The 18,467-nt window shown below is 44.3% G+C and overlaps 5 protein-coding genes across 5 annotated transcripts; 2 read left to right on the top strand and 3 right to left on the bottom strand.

The window, feature by feature from the left end:
• Positions 1 to 952, bottom strand: LOC118298342 (olfactory receptor 11A1-like). Its single transcript, XM_035621976.2, has one exon. The coding sequence runs from the start codon at positions 948 to 950 to the stop codon at positions 6 to 8; it is 945 nt and encodes a 314-aa protein (XP_035477869.2). The 5' UTR covers positions 951 to 952; the 3' UTR covers positions 1 to 5.
• A 2,518-nt stretch (positions 953 to 3,470) lies between these two features.
• On the bottom strand, positions 3,471 to 4,388 carry LOC118298875 (olfactory receptor 10A6-like). Its single transcript, XM_035622048.2, has one exon. It carries the CDS (start codon positions 4,386 to 4,388, stop codon positions 3,471 to 3,473), a length of 918 nt encoding a protein of 305 aa, XP_035477941.1.
• Positions 4,389 to 8,217: 3,829 nt separating this feature from the next.
• On the top strand, positions 8,218 to 9,255 carry LOC118299583 (olfactory receptor 2G6-like). Its single transcript, XM_035623411.2, has one exon. It carries the CDS (start codon positions 8,290 to 8,292, stop codon positions 9,253 to 9,255), a length of 966 nt encoding a protein of 321 aa, XP_035479304.2. The 5' UTR covers positions 8,218 to 8,289.
• A 4,826-nt stretch (positions 9,256 to 14,081) lies between these two features.
• On the bottom strand, positions 14,082 to 15,038 carry LOC118299582 (olfactory receptor 10A3-like). Its single transcript, XM_035623410.2, has one exon. The coding sequence runs from the start codon at positions 15,036 to 15,038 to the stop codon at positions 14,082 to 14,084; it is 957 nt and encodes a 318-aa protein (XP_035479303.1).
• Positions 15,039 to 17,448: 2,410 nt separating this feature from the next.
• LOC118299581 (putative gustatory receptor clone PTE03) lies at positions 17,449 to 18,390 on the top strand. Its single transcript, XM_035623409.2, has one exon. It carries the CDS (start codon positions 17,449 to 17,451, stop codon positions 18,388 to 18,390), a length of 942 nt encoding a protein of 313 aa, XP_035479302.1.
• The last annotated feature ends 77 nt before the right edge of the window (positions 18,391 to 18,467 follow it).

Here is an 18,467-nt window from a genome sequence, read left to right as displayed (position 1 = left end):
TACATTCATGAATCTCCAGGTTTTTTGCCAAAGAGCAAACTTTTACACAAGAAGCGTATCTTAGATAATTTCAGTCCGTAAAACAGAGGGTTGAAGAGCGGCTGACACGTGAGCCAATACAATGACAAGACGATACGTACGACGATGTGAACGCTGCTCATGTCGAACCTGCTCTGCATTATCTCAAAGAAAGCTCCGAAGGAGAAGTTGAGCAGCGACGCCAGGTGAGGTGAACAGGTGCTGACGGCTTTTTGTCTCGTCTGGTTAGAACCTGAGAAACAGACTTTAAGGATCCTGATGTAGGAGAACAGGATTAAAACAATGAAACCAAAGACGATGGAAAACAAATAAACTAGTCCAAAGATGTTGTTGACTGACGTGTCGGAGCAGCAGAGTTTGACGATGGAGAAGTTGCCACAGTAAACTTTGTCAATAAAGTTCCCACACAGTTTCAAACGGAGCATCAGAGACACGATGATGAGAATCACAAACAGAGAGTAAAACCAGATTATAGCCGTGAGAGCTGCGACTCTGTTCACTGTCATCAGACTGTTGTACTGCAGAGGGAAACATATGGCCAGATATCGATCATACGACATGACGGCCAGAGTCACAAACTCTATGTGACCATAAGTGTAAACACAGAAAACCTGCAGGAAGCAGAGCGGAGCGGCAACGGTGTGAGAGTCCGACAGGATGTGAAGCAGCAGGAAGGGGAACAAGCCTGTACTACCATACAGTTCATTAACAAACAGGCTGCACAGAAACAGGTACATGGGTTCATGAAGACTTCTGTTCACACAGATCACCACAACCAGCAACACGTTGGAAAGAACGATCAACACGTACAAACACAGAACAATCAGGAAGAAGAAATATCTCCAGGGTCCAGTGTCCACGTAGGCAGACAGAGTGAAGTGAGACACAGCAGACAAGTTCATCATCTTCATCCTGAAGATTTACACATGAAGAAGCTACACAACAGAAACATCATCATTATATCAGTTCATAAAGTACAACATGATCAACTGAAGTCAACATGGAGCAACACAACAACATAGCAACACAACAACAAAGTTACACAACAACATAGTAACTAACTGACATAACGTATGAGATATGAAAACATGCTGAGAATCTAGTTGTTGCTCTAGTTCTTACTGTTGATGTGAGGCTCAACTTCTTTTAACCTGCTCAGAGAGGGAGGTGTAATCACCATCAAGCCTGTGACTCACTTCCTATCTACAGCATCACACACACACACACACACACACACACACACACTCATAGAATCAGTCAGTAAATGTGCTTATCGTTTTCATGAATTATTCTCTGTGAAATGAGTGAACATGTTAAAACCTTCTGTCTCACAATGTTAAAGAAAGAGATCAGACATTCCTGGCTCCGTCCCTTTGTCCAGATTAGGCTCGGATCAGCAATCTGGCAAATCTGGAAAATGCCACATGGGCCCGCCCAATGTGGGCCGCAGGGCCGCCGCAATGTTTGGAAAAAATTGTTGGCGAAAATAATCGGTTGCAGGTTTCTGTCTATTACAGCCAGAGCCCGTCTGTTCAAACACACGTCTCTGCTGAGTGAAGGATCGTTGGCCACTCATTGTGTTCATTGAGAAAATAGTTCATTTCATTTCATCACTTCCTGTTTATGACGTGTTTTCACCTCAGTTTGTCCATTTGTTTGTTGGTTTGCTTACTTATTTGATTATAAGTTAGTTGGTTGGCTAGTTAGTTAATTAGGGAGTTGGTTTTATTAGTTATTTAGTTAGTTAGGTAGGTAGGTAGCTAGGTAGGTAGTTAGTTAGTGAGGTAGGTAGGTAGGTAACAAGTGTTCAATACAATGAACGTTGCAGTCCTGTTAGTAGGTGCAGGGGCAAGAAGTGTAGTGGGACAACGTTGTCAACACAGACCAGGGCCTCAGATTGACAGACCACATGTGCAGTGCGACAGAGCGGCGGTCAGACAGAATAGTTGAGATAGTATGGTCCATGTTCACAAACTAACGCCGGGAGCCCTTATGTCAACAGCGGGGCGATGCAGGAGTCCAAGAGATTTAATGGCCTAGAGGACTTTTGGGACGATGTGACAACAGATGTTCAGGAGTTCTGATGTGAAGTATTTTATGAACATCATGACAGGAAAGAGGAATCACCAGCTGGTTTAGCTCCCAAAGCCACAGATCGGAGAGGAGGGATCCAAAATTGGACCACATCAACAGCAGTGAAGACAGAGCAGAATGACCGATGTCCTGGTAGAAAAGAATCCCAGTTTGTTGTTGTCGTGGTGGATCACTAGCAGGCTACATGAGGTGAGAAGGACACACAGCAGTGATTGTACAGAACAACCACCAGACAGGACAGTGCAGTGTTGAACTGTGATCCTCCTCGAATGAAACTCAGTATGAAGCTGAGTATGAAGCTCAATGACTCAGATTAGAGAACCAGCGACATTAACGGCAGCATCCTCTCAGCATCCGGGTACATCCAGTGTACCCTACGCTAAAGGAGATAGGAAAGGAAGCATTGAAGCTCCTTTCCTAAGAACTTGCAGAAGCCAACAGCTCTTATCATGGTGCTGAGGAAACACTTCCGGGTCTTTTCCCTCACTTAGACGCCTTCACAAGCCAAACTGACTCTTGCACCGCAGCCTTAGTCTCCGAGCAAAGTTCCCAGGACAAAACATGAACCAGGAAGTGAATCAGAGAGGAAGGACTGAGACTGACAGAGTATCACGTGTCTGCTTTGTCTGTTGGAGCTCTTTGTAAACCCTGTTTTTAAAGGTGATATATAAATAAAGCTTATTATTTATATTGTTATTATTATTTCAACATACAGTTGTTTCAGCACAAATATAAAAAACAACTAATTCTCAAACCACTGCAGAAAAACACATTTTTATTTTATAATCATTTATTTAGTTCTTTTCAGTGTCGTCCAAAAATAATTTTACAAACAGATCAATACACTGATACTTCAACACGTCGAAGAAGAAAAATCTTCACGTTGCTGTTTTGATTCTCTTTCTTTTCAGTCAGTTAAAAAAATTAAAGACACATCTTTAAAACTATAAACCACTCAAAGAATCATCAGGTCCGAGTATTTGAGCCTTTAAACATTAAAATATTCAACATGAAATCAATATTCAGCATCTCTGATCTGTATCATTATCATTAAATACAAATATATATTAAGACATAACCTGAAACACATTTCACATAAAATGTCCACACTTCTTAATCCTTTGTTGTGAGTTTCCATGAAACGTTGAGTTACTTTCTATCAAACATCATATGACATCATAATTCAGTGTCTTAAATGACAATCTGTGTCCATGTGAAACCATCATCCACATGATTTATTGAACCATGAGGCAGATTGAAGACGTGCAGCAGCGGAATCAAACGTGTGACAGCTTTGAATTCATGAACGTCACATGTATTTTCAGTGACGTTATATTTCAGACAAGACTTTTACATATGATTCTCATTTTGGACAGATTGAGTCCGTAGACCAACGGGTTTAAAAGAGGCTGACACGTGAGCCAGTACAGCGATAAAAATATTCTCATGACATTGGGTAAATAATTCATGTCGAACCTGCTCTGCAGTATCTCAAAGAAAGCTCCGAAGGAGAAGTTGAGCAGCGACACCAGGTGAGGTGAACAGGTGGCGACGGCTTTTTGTCTCGTCTGACTGGAACCTGAGAAACAGACTCTGAGAATCTTCACGTAGGAGAAAAGAATCAGAGTCAGAGGAGACAAGATGGACACGGACGTGATAAAGAGTCCGTACACGTTGTTGACTGACGTGTTGGAACACGACAGTTTGACGACGGAGTAATTATCACAGTAAACTTTGTGAATGACGTTTTCGCACAGATGTAAAGATTCACTCAGTGACGTCATCACGAGACAAAGCAGCAAAGGCCATAACCACGTTACACCGATGAGAGCGGCCGTTTTGTTCACCGTCATGTGAGTGTTGTATTGAAGCGGGTGACAGATGGCGAGGTACCGGTCGTACGACATGACGGCCAAGTTCAGATACTCTGCTCCTCCATAAGAAAACAAACAGAAGATCTGCAGGAAGCAGAGCGGAGCGGCGACGGTGTGAGAGTCCGACAGGATGTGAAGCAGCAAGAACGGGAACAAGCCTGTACTACCATACAGTTCATTAACAAACAGGCTGCACAGAAACAGGTACATGGGTTCATGAAGACTTCTGTTCACACAGATCACCACAACCAGCAACACGTTGGAAAGAACGATCAACACGTACAAACACAGAACAATCAGGAAGAAGAAATATCTCCAGGGTCCAGTGTCCATGTAGGCAGACAGAGTGAAGTGAGACACAGCAGACGAGTTCAGCTTCATGATTTATAAGAATATAATATAACTCGGGTCACACTCAGCGTCACCTCTGGTCTCAAAGTGCAGATCAAGTGTTAAACACATGAACAATACGCAGGTTTGACACATTTAAAGAAAAACATCATGTAGAAGACAAAGCAGAAGATCTTCACTCAAACGTCTGTGAGTGTAAACAGACAGAATCACAGACGACAGTCACAGACAGTGTGACTCTATATCAGCTGCTGCAGAGACGACCAGTTTCCCTCCAGACTGAGTGAAACTCTGCTGCAGCTTCTTTTATCTTTCCCTCTGGAGGACGAGACTAAGCTGACGAGCTGCTCGTCATCGAGCTAACTGACGGACTAACTAACTAACTATATGACTGACTGACTAACTAAGTAACGAACTAACTGACTAACTGACTGACTGACTGACTGACTGACTTACTAACTAACTAACTATATGACTGACTGACTAACTAAGTAACGAACTAACTGACTAACTGACTGACTGACTAACTATATGACTGACTGACTGACTGACTGACTAACTAACTAACTATATGACTGACTGACTAACTAAGTAACGAACTAACTGACTAACTGACTGACTGACTGACTTACTAACTAACTAACTATATGACTGACTGACTAACTAAGTAACGAACTAACTGACTGACTAACTAACTAACTATATGACTGACTGACTGACTGACTCACTGACTGACTCACTGACTGACTAACTAACTGACTGACTGACTGACTGACTGACTAACTAACTAACTGACTGACTGACTGACAAACGAAAACTGACTGACTGACTAACTAAGTAAAGAACTAACTGACTAACTAACTATATAACTGACTGACTAACTAAGTAACGAACTTACTGACTGACTGACTGACTGACTGACTGACTGACTAACTAACTAACTAACTGACTGACTGACAAAGGAAAACTGACTGACTGACTGACTAACTAACTAACTATATGACTGACTGACTAACTAAGTAACGAACTAACTGACTAACTCACTGACTGACTGACTTACTAACTAACTAACTAACTATATGACTGACTGACTAACTAAGTAACGAACTAACTGACTGACTAACTAACTAACTATATGACTGACTGACTGACTGACTCACTGACTGACTAACTGACTGACTAACTAACTAACTGACTGATTGACTGACTGACTGACTAACTAACTAACTGACTGACTGACTGACAAACGAAAACTGACTGACTGACTGACTGACTAACTAAGTAAAGAACTAACTGACTAACTGACTGACTAACTAACTATATAACTAAATGACTAACTAAGTAACGAACTTGCTGACTAACTGACTGACTAACTGACTAACTAACTGACTGACTGACTGACTGACTGACTGACTGACTAACTAACTAACTGACTGACTGACTGACTGACTGACTGACAAAGGAAAACTGACTGACTGACTGACTAACTAACTAATTAACTAACTAACTAACTAATTCACTTACTGACTGACTGACTGACTAACTAACTGACTGACTGACTAACTAATTAACTTACTGACTGACTGACTAACTAACTGACTGACTGACTAACAAACGTACTGACTAACTGACTGACAGATTGAATAACTAACTGACTGACTGACTGACTGACTAACAAACGAAAAGTGACTGACTGACTAACTAACTAACTAATTAACTAACTAACTAATTCACTTACTGACTGACTAACTAACTAACTAACTAACTGACTGACTGACTGACTAATGAACTTACTGACTGACTAACTAACTAACGAACTGACTGGCTGACTAACTAACTGACTGACTGACTGACTGGCTGACTAACTAACTAACTAACTAACTAACTGACTGACTAACTCACTGACTGACTGGCTGACTGACTAACTAACTAACTAACTGATTGAATGGCTGGCTGGCTGGCTGGCTGACTGAATAACTAACTGACTAACTAACTGACTAACTAACTGACTAACTAACTGACTGGCTGGCTGACTAACTCACTGACTTAATAACTGACTGACTGACTGACTGACTAACTAACTGACTGACTGACTGACTGACTGACTAACTAACTAACTAACTAACTGACTGGCTGGCTGACTAACTAACTGACTTAATAACTGACTGACTGGCTGACTAACTAACTAACTAACTGACTGGCTGGCTGACTTAATAACTGACTGACTAACTGACTAACTAACTGACTGACTGAATATACACAGTATATATATATATATATATATATATCTACTGTGGTCAAGTATGTCAGTATATACATGTATGTATAAATGTTTGGCAGTATAGGGCCTTTCTGTGTGGAGTTTGCATGTGCTCCAGTTCTCTCCTGGTTCTCTCCATGTTCTCTTCTGGTTCTCTCCTGGTTCTCTCCATGTTCTCTCCTGGTTCTCTTCGGGTTCTCTCCGGGTTTTCTCCATGTTCTCTATGGGTTCTCTTTGGGTCCTCTCCTGGTTGTTTCCAGTTTTTCTTCATGTTTTCTCCATGTTCTCTCCAGGTTCTCTCCATGTTCTCTCCATGTTCTCTCCAGGTTCTCTCCATGTTCTCTCCATGTTCTCTCTGGTATCTCTCCTGGTTCACTCCATGTTCTCTCCAGGTTCTCTCCATGTTCTCTCCAGGTTCTCTCCAGGTTCTCTCCAGGTTCTCTCCATGTTCTCTCCATGTTCTCTCTGGTATCTCTCCTGGTTCACTCCATGTTCTCTCCATGTTCTCTCCAGGTTCTCTCCAGGTTCTCTCCATGTTCTCTCCAGGTTCTCTCCATGTTCTCTCCATGTTCTCCCCAGGTTCTCTCCATGTTCTCTCCAGGTTCTCTCCAGGTTCTCTCCAGATTCTCTCCATGTTCTCTCCATGTTCTCTCTGGTATCTCTCCTGGTTCACTCCATGTTCTCTCCATGTTCTCTCCAGGTTCTCTCCAGGTTCTCTCCATGTTCTCTCCAGGTTCTCTCCATGTTCTCTCCAGGTTCTCTGTCTTCCTCCCACATTCCAAACACAGTCAGTGTGAATGTGACAGTGAATGGTTGTGTCTCTGTATGTTGGCCTGTGATTGGCTGTCCAGGGTGAACTCCGCCTCTCAACAGTAGATAAATACAGTTTAAAACACAAACCTCACATTTGACAATGATTCGATGCGTGTTTATGTTTATGTATATGATTATATGTATTGACTTGTTAATGAATGTGTTTACTCAGTATTCATTTTGTCTGTTGTGGTTTTCCGTAGCTGTGGCGTCCACTGACTGTGGGAGGAGTCTGTTCCCACTCCTCCATGTTGATGTCACTGTGTCGCCATGACAAACTCCACTCATGGTGGGCGGTTTGGGGAGGTTCAGGGTGTTTGTCTTTAGTTAGTTAGTGTTGTTGTTTGTTTGTTTGTTTGTTTGTTTGTTAGTAAGTTGGTTAGTGGGTTTGATTGTTTGATTATTACTTAGTTAGTGTTGTATCTTAGCTAGTTGTTAGTTGGTTGGTTGGTTGGTCAGATTGTTTGTGTTGTCTGTTAGTTACTTGGGGTTATTCAGTTTTAGGGGTTAGTTAGTTAGCTGCTCGATGACGAGCAGCTCGTCAGCTTAGTCTCATCCTCCAGAGGGAAAGTTAAAAGAAGCTGCAGCAGAGTTTCACTCAGTCTGGAGGGAAGCTGGTCATCTCTGCAGCAGCTGATATAGAGTCACACTGTCTGTGACTGTCGTCTGTGATTCTGTCTGTTTACACTCACAGACGTTTGAGTGAAGATCATGATGATGTTTTTCTTTAAATGTGTCAAACCTGCATATTGTTCATGTGTTTAACACTTGATCTGCACTTTGAGACCAGAGGTGACGCTGAGTGTGAGCCGTGTTATATTATATTCTTATAAATATGACATCATTTATTTTCACTGTATGAAGCAAAAGAGGATGAAGCTGAACTCGTCTGCTGTGTCTCACTTCACTCTGTCTGCCTACGTGGACACTGGACCCTGGAGATATTTCTTCTTCCTGATTGTTCTGTGTTTGTACGTGTTGATCGTTCTTTCCAACGTGTTGCTGGTTGCGGTGATCTGTGTGAACAGAAGTCTTCATGAACCCATGTACCTGTTTCTGTGCAGCCTGTTTGTTAATGAACTGTATGGTAGTACAGGCTTGTTCCCCTTCCTGCTGCTTCACATCCTGTCGGACTCTCACACCGTCGCTGCTCCGCTCTGCTTCCTGCAGATCTTCTGTGTTTACACGTATGGAAGTGTCCAGTTCACTAATCTGGCCGTCATGTCTTACGACCGCTACGTCGCCGTCTGTCGTCCTCTGCAGTATAACTCACATTTGACTCTCCATAATGTTGCCCTGCTGATCGCTGTGGTCTGGTTTCCTCCGTTCGTTGCTGTCTTTGTGACGACGGCCCTGACGTCGTCTCTGCGTCTGTGTGGAAACGTCATCAACAAAGTTTACTGTGATAATCACTCCGTCGTCAAACTGTCGTGTCACGAAGCCACAGTCAACAACGTGTACGAGCTGCTTGCTGCTTCTCCGACCGTCTGTCTCCCTGTGACTGTGATTTTTTTCTCCTACATCAAGATCCTTAAAGTCTGTTTCTCAGGTTCTAACCAGACCAGACAAAAAGCCGTCGGCACCTGTTCACCTCACCTGGCGTCGCTGCTCAACTTCTCCTTCGGGGTTTGTTTTGAAGTTTTACAGAGCCGGTTCGACATGAGCCATTTTCCTAATATGCTGCGTGTTTTCTTATCGTTGTACTTCCTGACGTGTCAGCCGCTGTTCAACCCGCTGATGTACGGACTCAACATGTCCAAGATACGTAACAAGTGTAAAAGTCTGTTTTTAAGTTCGTCCAGTAGATTTGCGCAGCTTGAATAAGAAGAAGAACAATAAAAGTCTGACTTTGACTTCATGATAGAAATCAAAAGACTGATCTTGGTCTGTTTGACACTCTGAGACTTTCAATACTTTATTCATCCCAGAGAGAAAAACATGCACAACAACAACAACTACACAAAATCATGTCCAGCTGCGTTGGGCTCAAAGGGCATTTGCTTCGGTAATGTTACAAATACTTAAGGTCATAATCAATATATCCAATGAATTAATAGAATAAAAAGCCTTTATTGTCATTGTACATGAAAACATACAACGCCATTTGGAGAGCTCGTCTGTTCAGTGCAAAACAGTTTTTAAAAAAAGACAAAAAGACATCTCACATGCATGGCATGAAATTAAATGAATAAATAAGAATTGCGGTAATATATATATATATATATATATATATATATATATATATATATATATATATATATATATATATATATATATATATATATATATATATATGAATGAAAAAATGTTTGGCATTTAAGGGTTTTTTCATTCATGTTGTAAATGAATGAAAAAGCCTTTTTTCACCAGACTGAGTGTCTCTGACCTCTGACCTGAGCTGCAGTACAATAGTCAGTTTTTCTTAGGAAGGTTCCCAACTCAGTGAAATGACCCTGAAGTGTTTCCTCAGCACCTGATAATCTTCAGATTGTCCAAGTGCTTAGGAAAGGAGTTTCAATGCTTCCTTTCCTATCTCATTTAGCAGAGGACACACTGGAGCTTTGTATGTGAGAGGAAAGGAGAAATAGACCCACAATTCATTGCGACACCATGCATGAATGTAAACACTTCAATCTGAAGTAGAAGGAGTATAGTATTATATTATTGTTTTTATTTCTATTCAACCTCAGTAATGAATAAATATGTTTCACTGTTGTTCATGTTTAACATGAATCAGTATGATAAGAACTCACGAGGTGAAGTCGCCTACAAGAGGTTTTTGTAGTTCATCTTCACAAATGTGTAGTTTAACCACGACAGACACATCAACACCATCACATGACGACGGATTCGGAGTCGGATTCTCTTTTCATAGGTCCTATGAATCCTCCTTTAACCTTTCCTTCACCTCATGAAGGTTTCTACTGTGGTCAAGGAAAAGTGGTTAGGGGAAGACTTTCTGAATCCAACCTCGTCCTGGACGCAGAAGCATAGAAGGTTTAACAGCAGCATCACAGAGCGAGTCACAAAGTTCTTCACAGAAAAACTCAAGTGCAGAAGGTTGAAATGAAACAGGGACAGAATTGATTACAGTCAGCTGCTGGTGGCGTCGGGTCGCAGCAGGTCAGAGGTGCAGGAGTCTCTATAACGTGGATTCTGACGTTAATGGGTCAAGTCAACGAAGAGACGTGTGTGATGTGGCTCATCCTGCTGGATCCAGTCAGCAGCTTCCTGGACCCTTAGTAAAACAGATGATCTGCTGAGGCAGGTGAGTGATCATCTCTAGTTCAGCTTCTCATATGATATTATGATACAAGCTGGATATTTTTGATATGTTGATATAAGTCGGATCAGGGTTACCCTAACCCTAACGTTTGTTGGATCCAAATAGCTCACTACCCCTTTAATGGCCATCCAACAGCTGAGCAGCGTTTGTCACTTCCACCAGGTTTGAATGAGACGCAAAGAGTCAGAGTGTCAGGAGCAGTTAGACAAAATACTTTACATTGACCACACACACACACACACACACAAGTAGGAGGGACCACAAGGACAAAACTAAAGAATATACAGACCAGGAGACAAGACAAATCCGATGGGTAATAGGTACAGACAGGTAGAAAACAGGTTGGGGCCAGGAGCCAATAAAACAAAGTCATTGGAAAACTGGGTACGGGCTACGCTGGGTAACTCCTCCACTGGGGAAGATGACCTGGAGGTCCGGGCAGACAGGTATAGTCGATCTTGGGGACCACCGACGAGGGATGTGTTGATCGGCCTGCCGACTGGAGACGAGGAACAGGGGTCTGCCAGACAACCAACCGAGGATGTGTTGGCCGCCCGCCTACAGGGGACAAGGAGCAGGGGCCGGCCAGACCACCGACGGAGGATTTGTCAATTGGCCCTCCAACAGGGGACGAGGAGGAGGGGTCGGCCAGACCACCGACTGAAGACGAGAAGGAGGGGTCGACCAGACCACCAACGGAGGATGCGTCGATCGGCCCGCTGACTGAAGACAAGGAGCAGGGGTCGGCCAGACCACTGACAGAGGAATGTCACAATCGGCCCACGGACTTAAGATGAGGAGGAGGGGTCGGCCAGACCACCGATGAGGGATGTGTCGTTCGGCCCTCCAACAGGGGACGAGGAGGAGGGGTCGGCCAGACCACCGACTGAAGACGAGAAGGAGGGGTCGACCAGACCACCAACAGAGGATGCGTCGATCGGCCCGCTGACTGAAGACAAGGATCAGGGGTCGGCCAGACCACTGACAGAGGAATGTCACAATTGGCCCATGGACTTAAGATGAGGAGGAGGGGTCGCCAGACCACCGACGAGGGATGTGTCGTTCGGACGGATGACAGGGGTCAAGGAGGAGAGGTCGGCCAGACCACTGACTGAGGATGTGTTGATCGGCACACCAACTGAAGACGAGGAGGAGGGGTCGGCCAGACCACCGACGAAGGATGAGTCGATCGGTCCGCCGACTGGAGACGAGGAGCAGGTGTCGGCCAGGACATCCGGCGCAGGAACAGGAGATGGCAGGAAGCTAGCAGGACAGAGGCTAGCCAATGTGGTGGCTGGCTGGAGTCTAGCAGGCCCTATGCTAGCCGACCTTGAGGCCGGCTGCAAGCAAGCAGCAACAGAGGTGTCCACAAAATCCTTTAGCAAGGGATGCAAGGAATTCCTTAACCAGGTCTGCATAGCCACCTCCCTTTGTGCTAGCCGCAGAACAGCTCCCTTATACTCGGGCCCAAAGTCTTTCAAATATTCTTCATACATCAACATGAGGGTATATTGCAGATCATCCAGCTCCTCTCAAAAGTCATACCTGCTGGGTCCATGTTGGTCGGTTTGTTCTGTCACGTGTCAAGGGGCAGGACTCAAATGCAGAATGCTCAAAATAAGGATATTAAATAGTCCAACAGAAAAACAGACTAACAATCTTGGGTGCAAAACAAAATAAGATCCAAACAAGCAGGAGGGATCACGATGGTAAAAATAAAGAATATACCGACCAGGAGACAAGACAAATCCGATGGGTAATAGGTACCGACAGGTAGCAAACAGGTTGGGGCCAAAATCAATAGGAACCGACAAAGACAAAGGGAAGCACAGAGACTAAGTAGACAAAAGGATGCACAGATGATGGGCATCACGTGAGACACATTGGGAACAGTTGTGGACAATCACAGGGGCAGGAAACACAGGAAAAGTAAAGTGAACAGAAACAAGACAGAGGAAAAGAAAGTGCAGACACCCGGAATGAAATCACAGACAGGGGATAACAAAGGTAACTTAACTAAGGTAAAGAAACACTAAGAACTTAGAGATACACAAAGCATGGAACATAAATAAAAGTCCACTAGAAACTAAAGTTCATGGTCTTTAGAGTTTATTGGGGCAGAACCATGACATGTAAATCTAGTGGATCAGATATATTTTTCAGTAGCTGTTGAATTTCAACTCATTCACTTTTACATGTGGCTAAAATTTAACAAATATCTGTTGATTGTTTATGTTTAATATCTCACATCTCTTTCATGGAGATTTAATCATTCAGACTTTTTTCCTTTTGTACGACACTGATGTTCTGTTTCACAGTCACGTCACGCAGCTCTGAGCTTGACAAGCGGATGTTTTTTTTATTGTATTTCAAACTGAACAAAACAGACTTTGAGACGTTACGTATCTTGGACACGTTGAGTTTGTACATCAGCGGGTTGAACAACGGCTGACACGTTAGAAAGTACAACCATGAGAAAATATTAGGAAACCTGCTCATGTGAACCTTCTCTGTGAAACTTGAGCAGCGACGCCGGGTGAGGGGAACAGGTGCCTTTTTGTCTCATCTGGTTACAACCTGACAAACTACGGAGCCCCAGAGAAGACATGGAGAAAAAAGAGCAGTAAGTAGCAGGACTGCCAAGTCCATACACTTTGTGACGAGTGTCCATACGTCAATAGTTCAGACGTTGCTCACTTATGTTAAAACGGTGTCTCACCTGCCAAGCACTGATTGAATGTCTTTATATTTGAGGCCATTCTCAAAATAAAACTGTGTCCTCCGTTGTCGTGTCTGTGGAGTTTCTCATTCATCCACGTCATAGTTTTCGACAACGGTGTTGAATCAGGAGCGACTGGACTTGAATGTAATTTCTTGGCCAAGTTTCACCTTCATCCAAGAATCTTATTCGGTTCTTGGATAAGAGGTGAAACGTCTCCAAGAAGTTACAACCAAGTCCAGTCGCTCCGCTGTTGTGTTTGGTTTCCTTGTCGTGTTGGACTGAACTGAGCCGGAACCACATTGAAAGTTTTGCTAGATCTTGCAAAAGTACATATTTTTTCCGAAGAAAAAAATAGAAATACTATACAATAGCAAACAATATAAACACAGAAATGAAAGGATTGTGCAGAGTGAACAGCCTGTTCCCTGGTGATGACCGTGGCACCACAGACAGAACAGACAGAACAGTGTTTGTAAAACCTGTTGAAGCGTTGTTTTTCCCACTGACTCCAGATTAATTCAGGCATCATCATGTTTAGTTCAAATCATATTTTGTAACTTTATAATGTCACTTTCCAGGTCAGTGACAATAAAACACCGGACGTGTCCAGAATAATCAGTTTGAATCAGAATATCACAGACGTTATTGTGACTCATGGTTCTTCGCGTCTGTCGGTTTTCTATCACACAGAACACGTTTCCATGCATTTCGTAGTTTTGACATTTGCATTCCAAACATGAGAGGATTCAACAGCGGCTGGATGACGAGGAAATACAGAGAGAGGACGATCCGCAGCACAGTGGGAACACTGCTCATATCAAACCTGCTCTGAAGGATCTCAAAGGAACAGCCGAAGGAGAAGTTGAGCAGAGACACCAGCTGAGGTGAGCAGGTGCTGACGGCTTTTTGTCTCATGTGTTTGGAGCCAGAAAAACAAACTTTAAGAATCTTCATGTAGGAGAAAAGGATGAGAAGCAGAGGAACTAAGACGGTTAGAACAACACCAAACAGTCCATAGATATTATTCACTGTGGTGTCAGAACACGCCAACTTCACTACAAGGTAGTTATGACAATACAAACTGTTCAACCTGTTTCCACACAGAGTCAAACGGATACTTAAAGATAAAGTAATGAGACATTTCACAACCGAGTAAAACCATATGAAAATTATAACGATAAACGCTTTGTTAGAGCTCATACGTGTGTTATACTGCAGAGGACAACAGATAGCGAGGTATCTGTCATACGACATGATGGATAGATTATAAAACTCTACATTTGCATATGTGAAAAAACAGAAAACCTGCAGGAAACAAAAAGGAACAGAAACAGTGTGAGAGTCCGACAGGATGTGAAGCAGCAGGAACGGGAACAAGCCTGTACTACCATACAGTTCATTAACAAACAGGCTGCACAGAAACAGGTACATGGGTTCATGAAGACTTCTGTTCACACAGATCACCACTACCAGCAACACGTTGGAAAGAACGATGGAAATATACGTCACAGCAGTTAACATAAAATACAAGTATCTCAAAGTTCCTACATGTAAATAACCTTCAAGAATGAAATAAGATAAAGTTGAATTTAACCTCATTCTTGTTTTAGGTATAAACAACAACAGTGAGAAAAATGATGAAAGAGTTTTTCTTCTAATTATTTTGCTCAAAGATCAAATGAAAAAAACATCTGACCAGTTTCACTGAAGCCGTGACGGATCTGAACGTGGTTCTGTCGAGCTGCTGCAGCTTTATAGTCTAGTAGTCCAACGCCTCTTCGTTATCCAGACTCACCGACATTCACAGTTTAGAACCATCTGTTCAAGATCACGTGATTCATATTTGATCACGTTTTAAAATAGTTTTTTTGTTTTGTTTTGTTTTTTAAAATTTGTTAAAGCTGCGTTCACACCAGACCAGTGCGGTGAGATCACATACAACACCAATACAAAGACGCGACGCGAGTGCCGCTAATGATTCAACGCAAATTCCCATCATGCGCTTCATTCGCTTGAGTTGAAATATTTGAAGGTCGATGAGACCACAGACTCCCTCCACACTGACCTCATGTCTGAACTTCCTGTTTCCTCTTCACTTTAACCTGCCTCAAGTAAGGGTCTGTCCCAATTCCCCCACTTGACCAAAGATACACACAAATTAGTTTCCACCTTAAATCATTGCTCAATCTTCCACCACCTCCACCAGACGCCGACCTCTCAGCTGATATCTTTGCCTCCTCGGCTGAAAAGGTGGCAGCCATTTCTTTGGGACTCTGTACCAATTTAGGGCACATCGCCCTTTCTGGTCGGCCTGTCACCAAGGACAGCTCACGACCAGGCTGAACAAGTCACAGTGCTGCTCTGCTCTCATGTCTCCTCAGGTGAAAGATTCACCGCCTCCCTCTCTCTGGGACATGTAGTGTCCTGCAAGGTCAACCGTTCATCACTTCACTTATTCACCCTCTTATCAAAACTCCTGCCAGGAATCCCATATGTCATAAATGCTTCTCTGGATTCAGGATCATTTCCACAGGTTCAGGTAACACCTCGGCTCAAATCACCCGCTCTCATGCGTTTGATTCATATCTAAGGCAGTTGAGCGGAGGTCTTGAGACACGTGTCAGAACTCCTCTCACACAACGCCGTCCTAAACCTCCCTGTTACCTGTGACAGGAGCTCTGGTGCCTTCCTGAAGCAAATTTTTCACGTGATGAGATTGCATATAAAGTGAGTAGTAGTAGTTGCGTCACTATTCACGTGATGCGATGTCACAAAAGCCTTGAGATTCTCCTACAGTCACTGTTGTCTGCGTCCGAAAAAGAACGGAAGAACATTTACGGGTTTAAACCTTCTGAGTCTGATGAAAGAAACTTTTCTGTTCAAACTTTACTTCTCAAACTAACCAAGCAACTGACATCACGTAAACCCACAGAGGCCGCTGTCCCTCAGGTCAAAGGGTCACAGGTCACGACAACATGTTTGTCGCTGAGGTGTCTTCACATGAGCCACAGTTTCCACTGATTCCCTCAGAAACTAATCAGAGCTCAGCACTGTCCCACTGGTCCACACCACTGAGGATGACCTCGTCCCTCTTGTGCCTCTGGTCTCACACTGGCTGGAGTCATTAACATTGTTGATCGTGTTCACCAGCACAAGTGTTTCATCATGTTCCTATTGTCATTGTTAGTGTCGTGTTTGTGCTAATATACACACGTCGGACAAACTGTTAACTCAATACGTAACTTCAGGCTCTGTCTTACCACATTTCCCATCATGCCCCGCACACCTATCCCATCATGCCCTGTCCGTAGGTGCTAATGTGACAGTCAATGATAGTTTGTCTCTGTGTGTTGCCCTGTGATACGTTGGCGACCTGTCCAGGGTGTACCCCGCCTCTCGCCCAGTGTCAGCTGGGATCGGCTGCAGCCCCCGCGACCCTTAAAGGATATATCGGTATAGATAATGGCTGCATGTTCACCAGGAGGGGCGTGACCCCCCACTCTCTGATGTCATCAGACACGTCACTCCACCCATGAGTCTGCAGGTGAACAAGAGCAGCTGCGGCTGGTCGACCGTGACACAGGCCTCCACACCTGCTGCCTGATGTCAGGTCACCTGCCTCACCTGCTGCCTGATGTCTCACTCTCATTCATTCATCCAGTGGTTCATGTTGTTCACGAGTAGCTGCTTCATTGTTGACCTGATCTGTGTCTGACTTGATTCATACGTCTTGTTGTTTGATGTGGTAACTGCAGAAAAAGTCGTCAGTGATCATGTGTCAGTGAGTCTGACGCTGTCTGTGGTTCATTGTCCTCAAGTTTCAGCTTCTGTGGACATGTGATATGACGTTGATATGACTTTGACGTGATGTTGATGTGATGATGATGTTGATATGACGTTGACGTCGTCGTTGACGTTGACGTTGATGTTGATGTTGAAGATGATGATGATGATGTTGATCTTGATATGATCTTGACGTTGACTTGACGTTGACAGTTCGTCTCGTGTGATGGAGAATAACTCTGACATCGTGTTCGTGCTTCATGGTCTGAACGACTCTCTGACCAACCGGCAGCTGTACTTCGCCTTGGCGCTGACGTCATATCTGTTCACCATCTTCGTGAACTTGACGCTCATCACCACCGTGTGCGCGGAGAAGACGCTGCACGAGCCCATCCACATCTTTGTTTGTAATCTGTGCGTGAACGGAATCTGCGGCGCGTCCAGCTTCTACCCGAAGCTGCTGCACGACCTGCTGGCCGACTCCCACATCATCACGTACGCCGGCTGCATGATGCAGATGTTCGTCCTGTACAGTTACATCTTCTGTGAGTTCACCAGTCTCACCGTGATGGCGTACGACCGCTACCTGGCCATCTGCAAGCCGCTGCAGTATCGTGCGCTGATGACGGCGCAGAAGGTGGCGCAGCTGCTGCTGCTCAGCTGGTGCTTCCCGCTGCTGGAGACCTCGGTGGGCACCGTGCTGACCGCCAGGCTGTCGCTCTGCGGCCGCCACATCCGCAAGATCTTCTGCACCAACTGGGACGTGGTGAAGCTGTCGTGCCACGCCGACACCACCGTCAACAACGTCTACGGCTTTGCACTCCTGATCTCGCACTTGTCTCAGACCGGACTCATCCTTGTCTCCTACGTGCACCTGATCCGCGCGTCGCTGCGGTCGCGATCTGTCCGCAGGAAGCTCGTGCAGACGTGTCTGCCGCACCTCATCACGCTGCTCGTCTTCACGCTTTCGCTGGTGTTCGACGTCATGTACTCGCGCTACGGCAGCGGCGCTGCGCTGCAGGCGCTGCGTAACATGCTGGCGGCGGAGCTCCTGGTGGTGCCGCCCCTCATCAACCCCATCATCTATGGCATCAACCTGCACCAGATCCGAACCCGGATCCTTCAAAACCTCGGCCTCAGAGCCGAGGTCCTGACCCCGCACACGTGACCAACACACAGACACACAGAGACTGAACCAGTATATTATTATATAATTGGTGTTGCTGTTGTTGCTGTGATTATTAT

This window comes from Scophthalmus maximus, chromosome 11, assembly GCF_022379125.1.
Source record: "Scophthalmus maximus strain ysfricsl-2021 chromosome 11, ASM2237912v1, whole genome shotgun sequence".
In the NCBI taxonomy this organism is placed as follows: domain Eukaryota; kingdom Metazoa; phylum Chordata; class Actinopteri; order Pleuronectiformes; family Scophthalmidae; genus Scophthalmus; species Scophthalmus maximus.
This window is presented reverse-complemented; position numbering and strand designations above follow the sequence as displayed.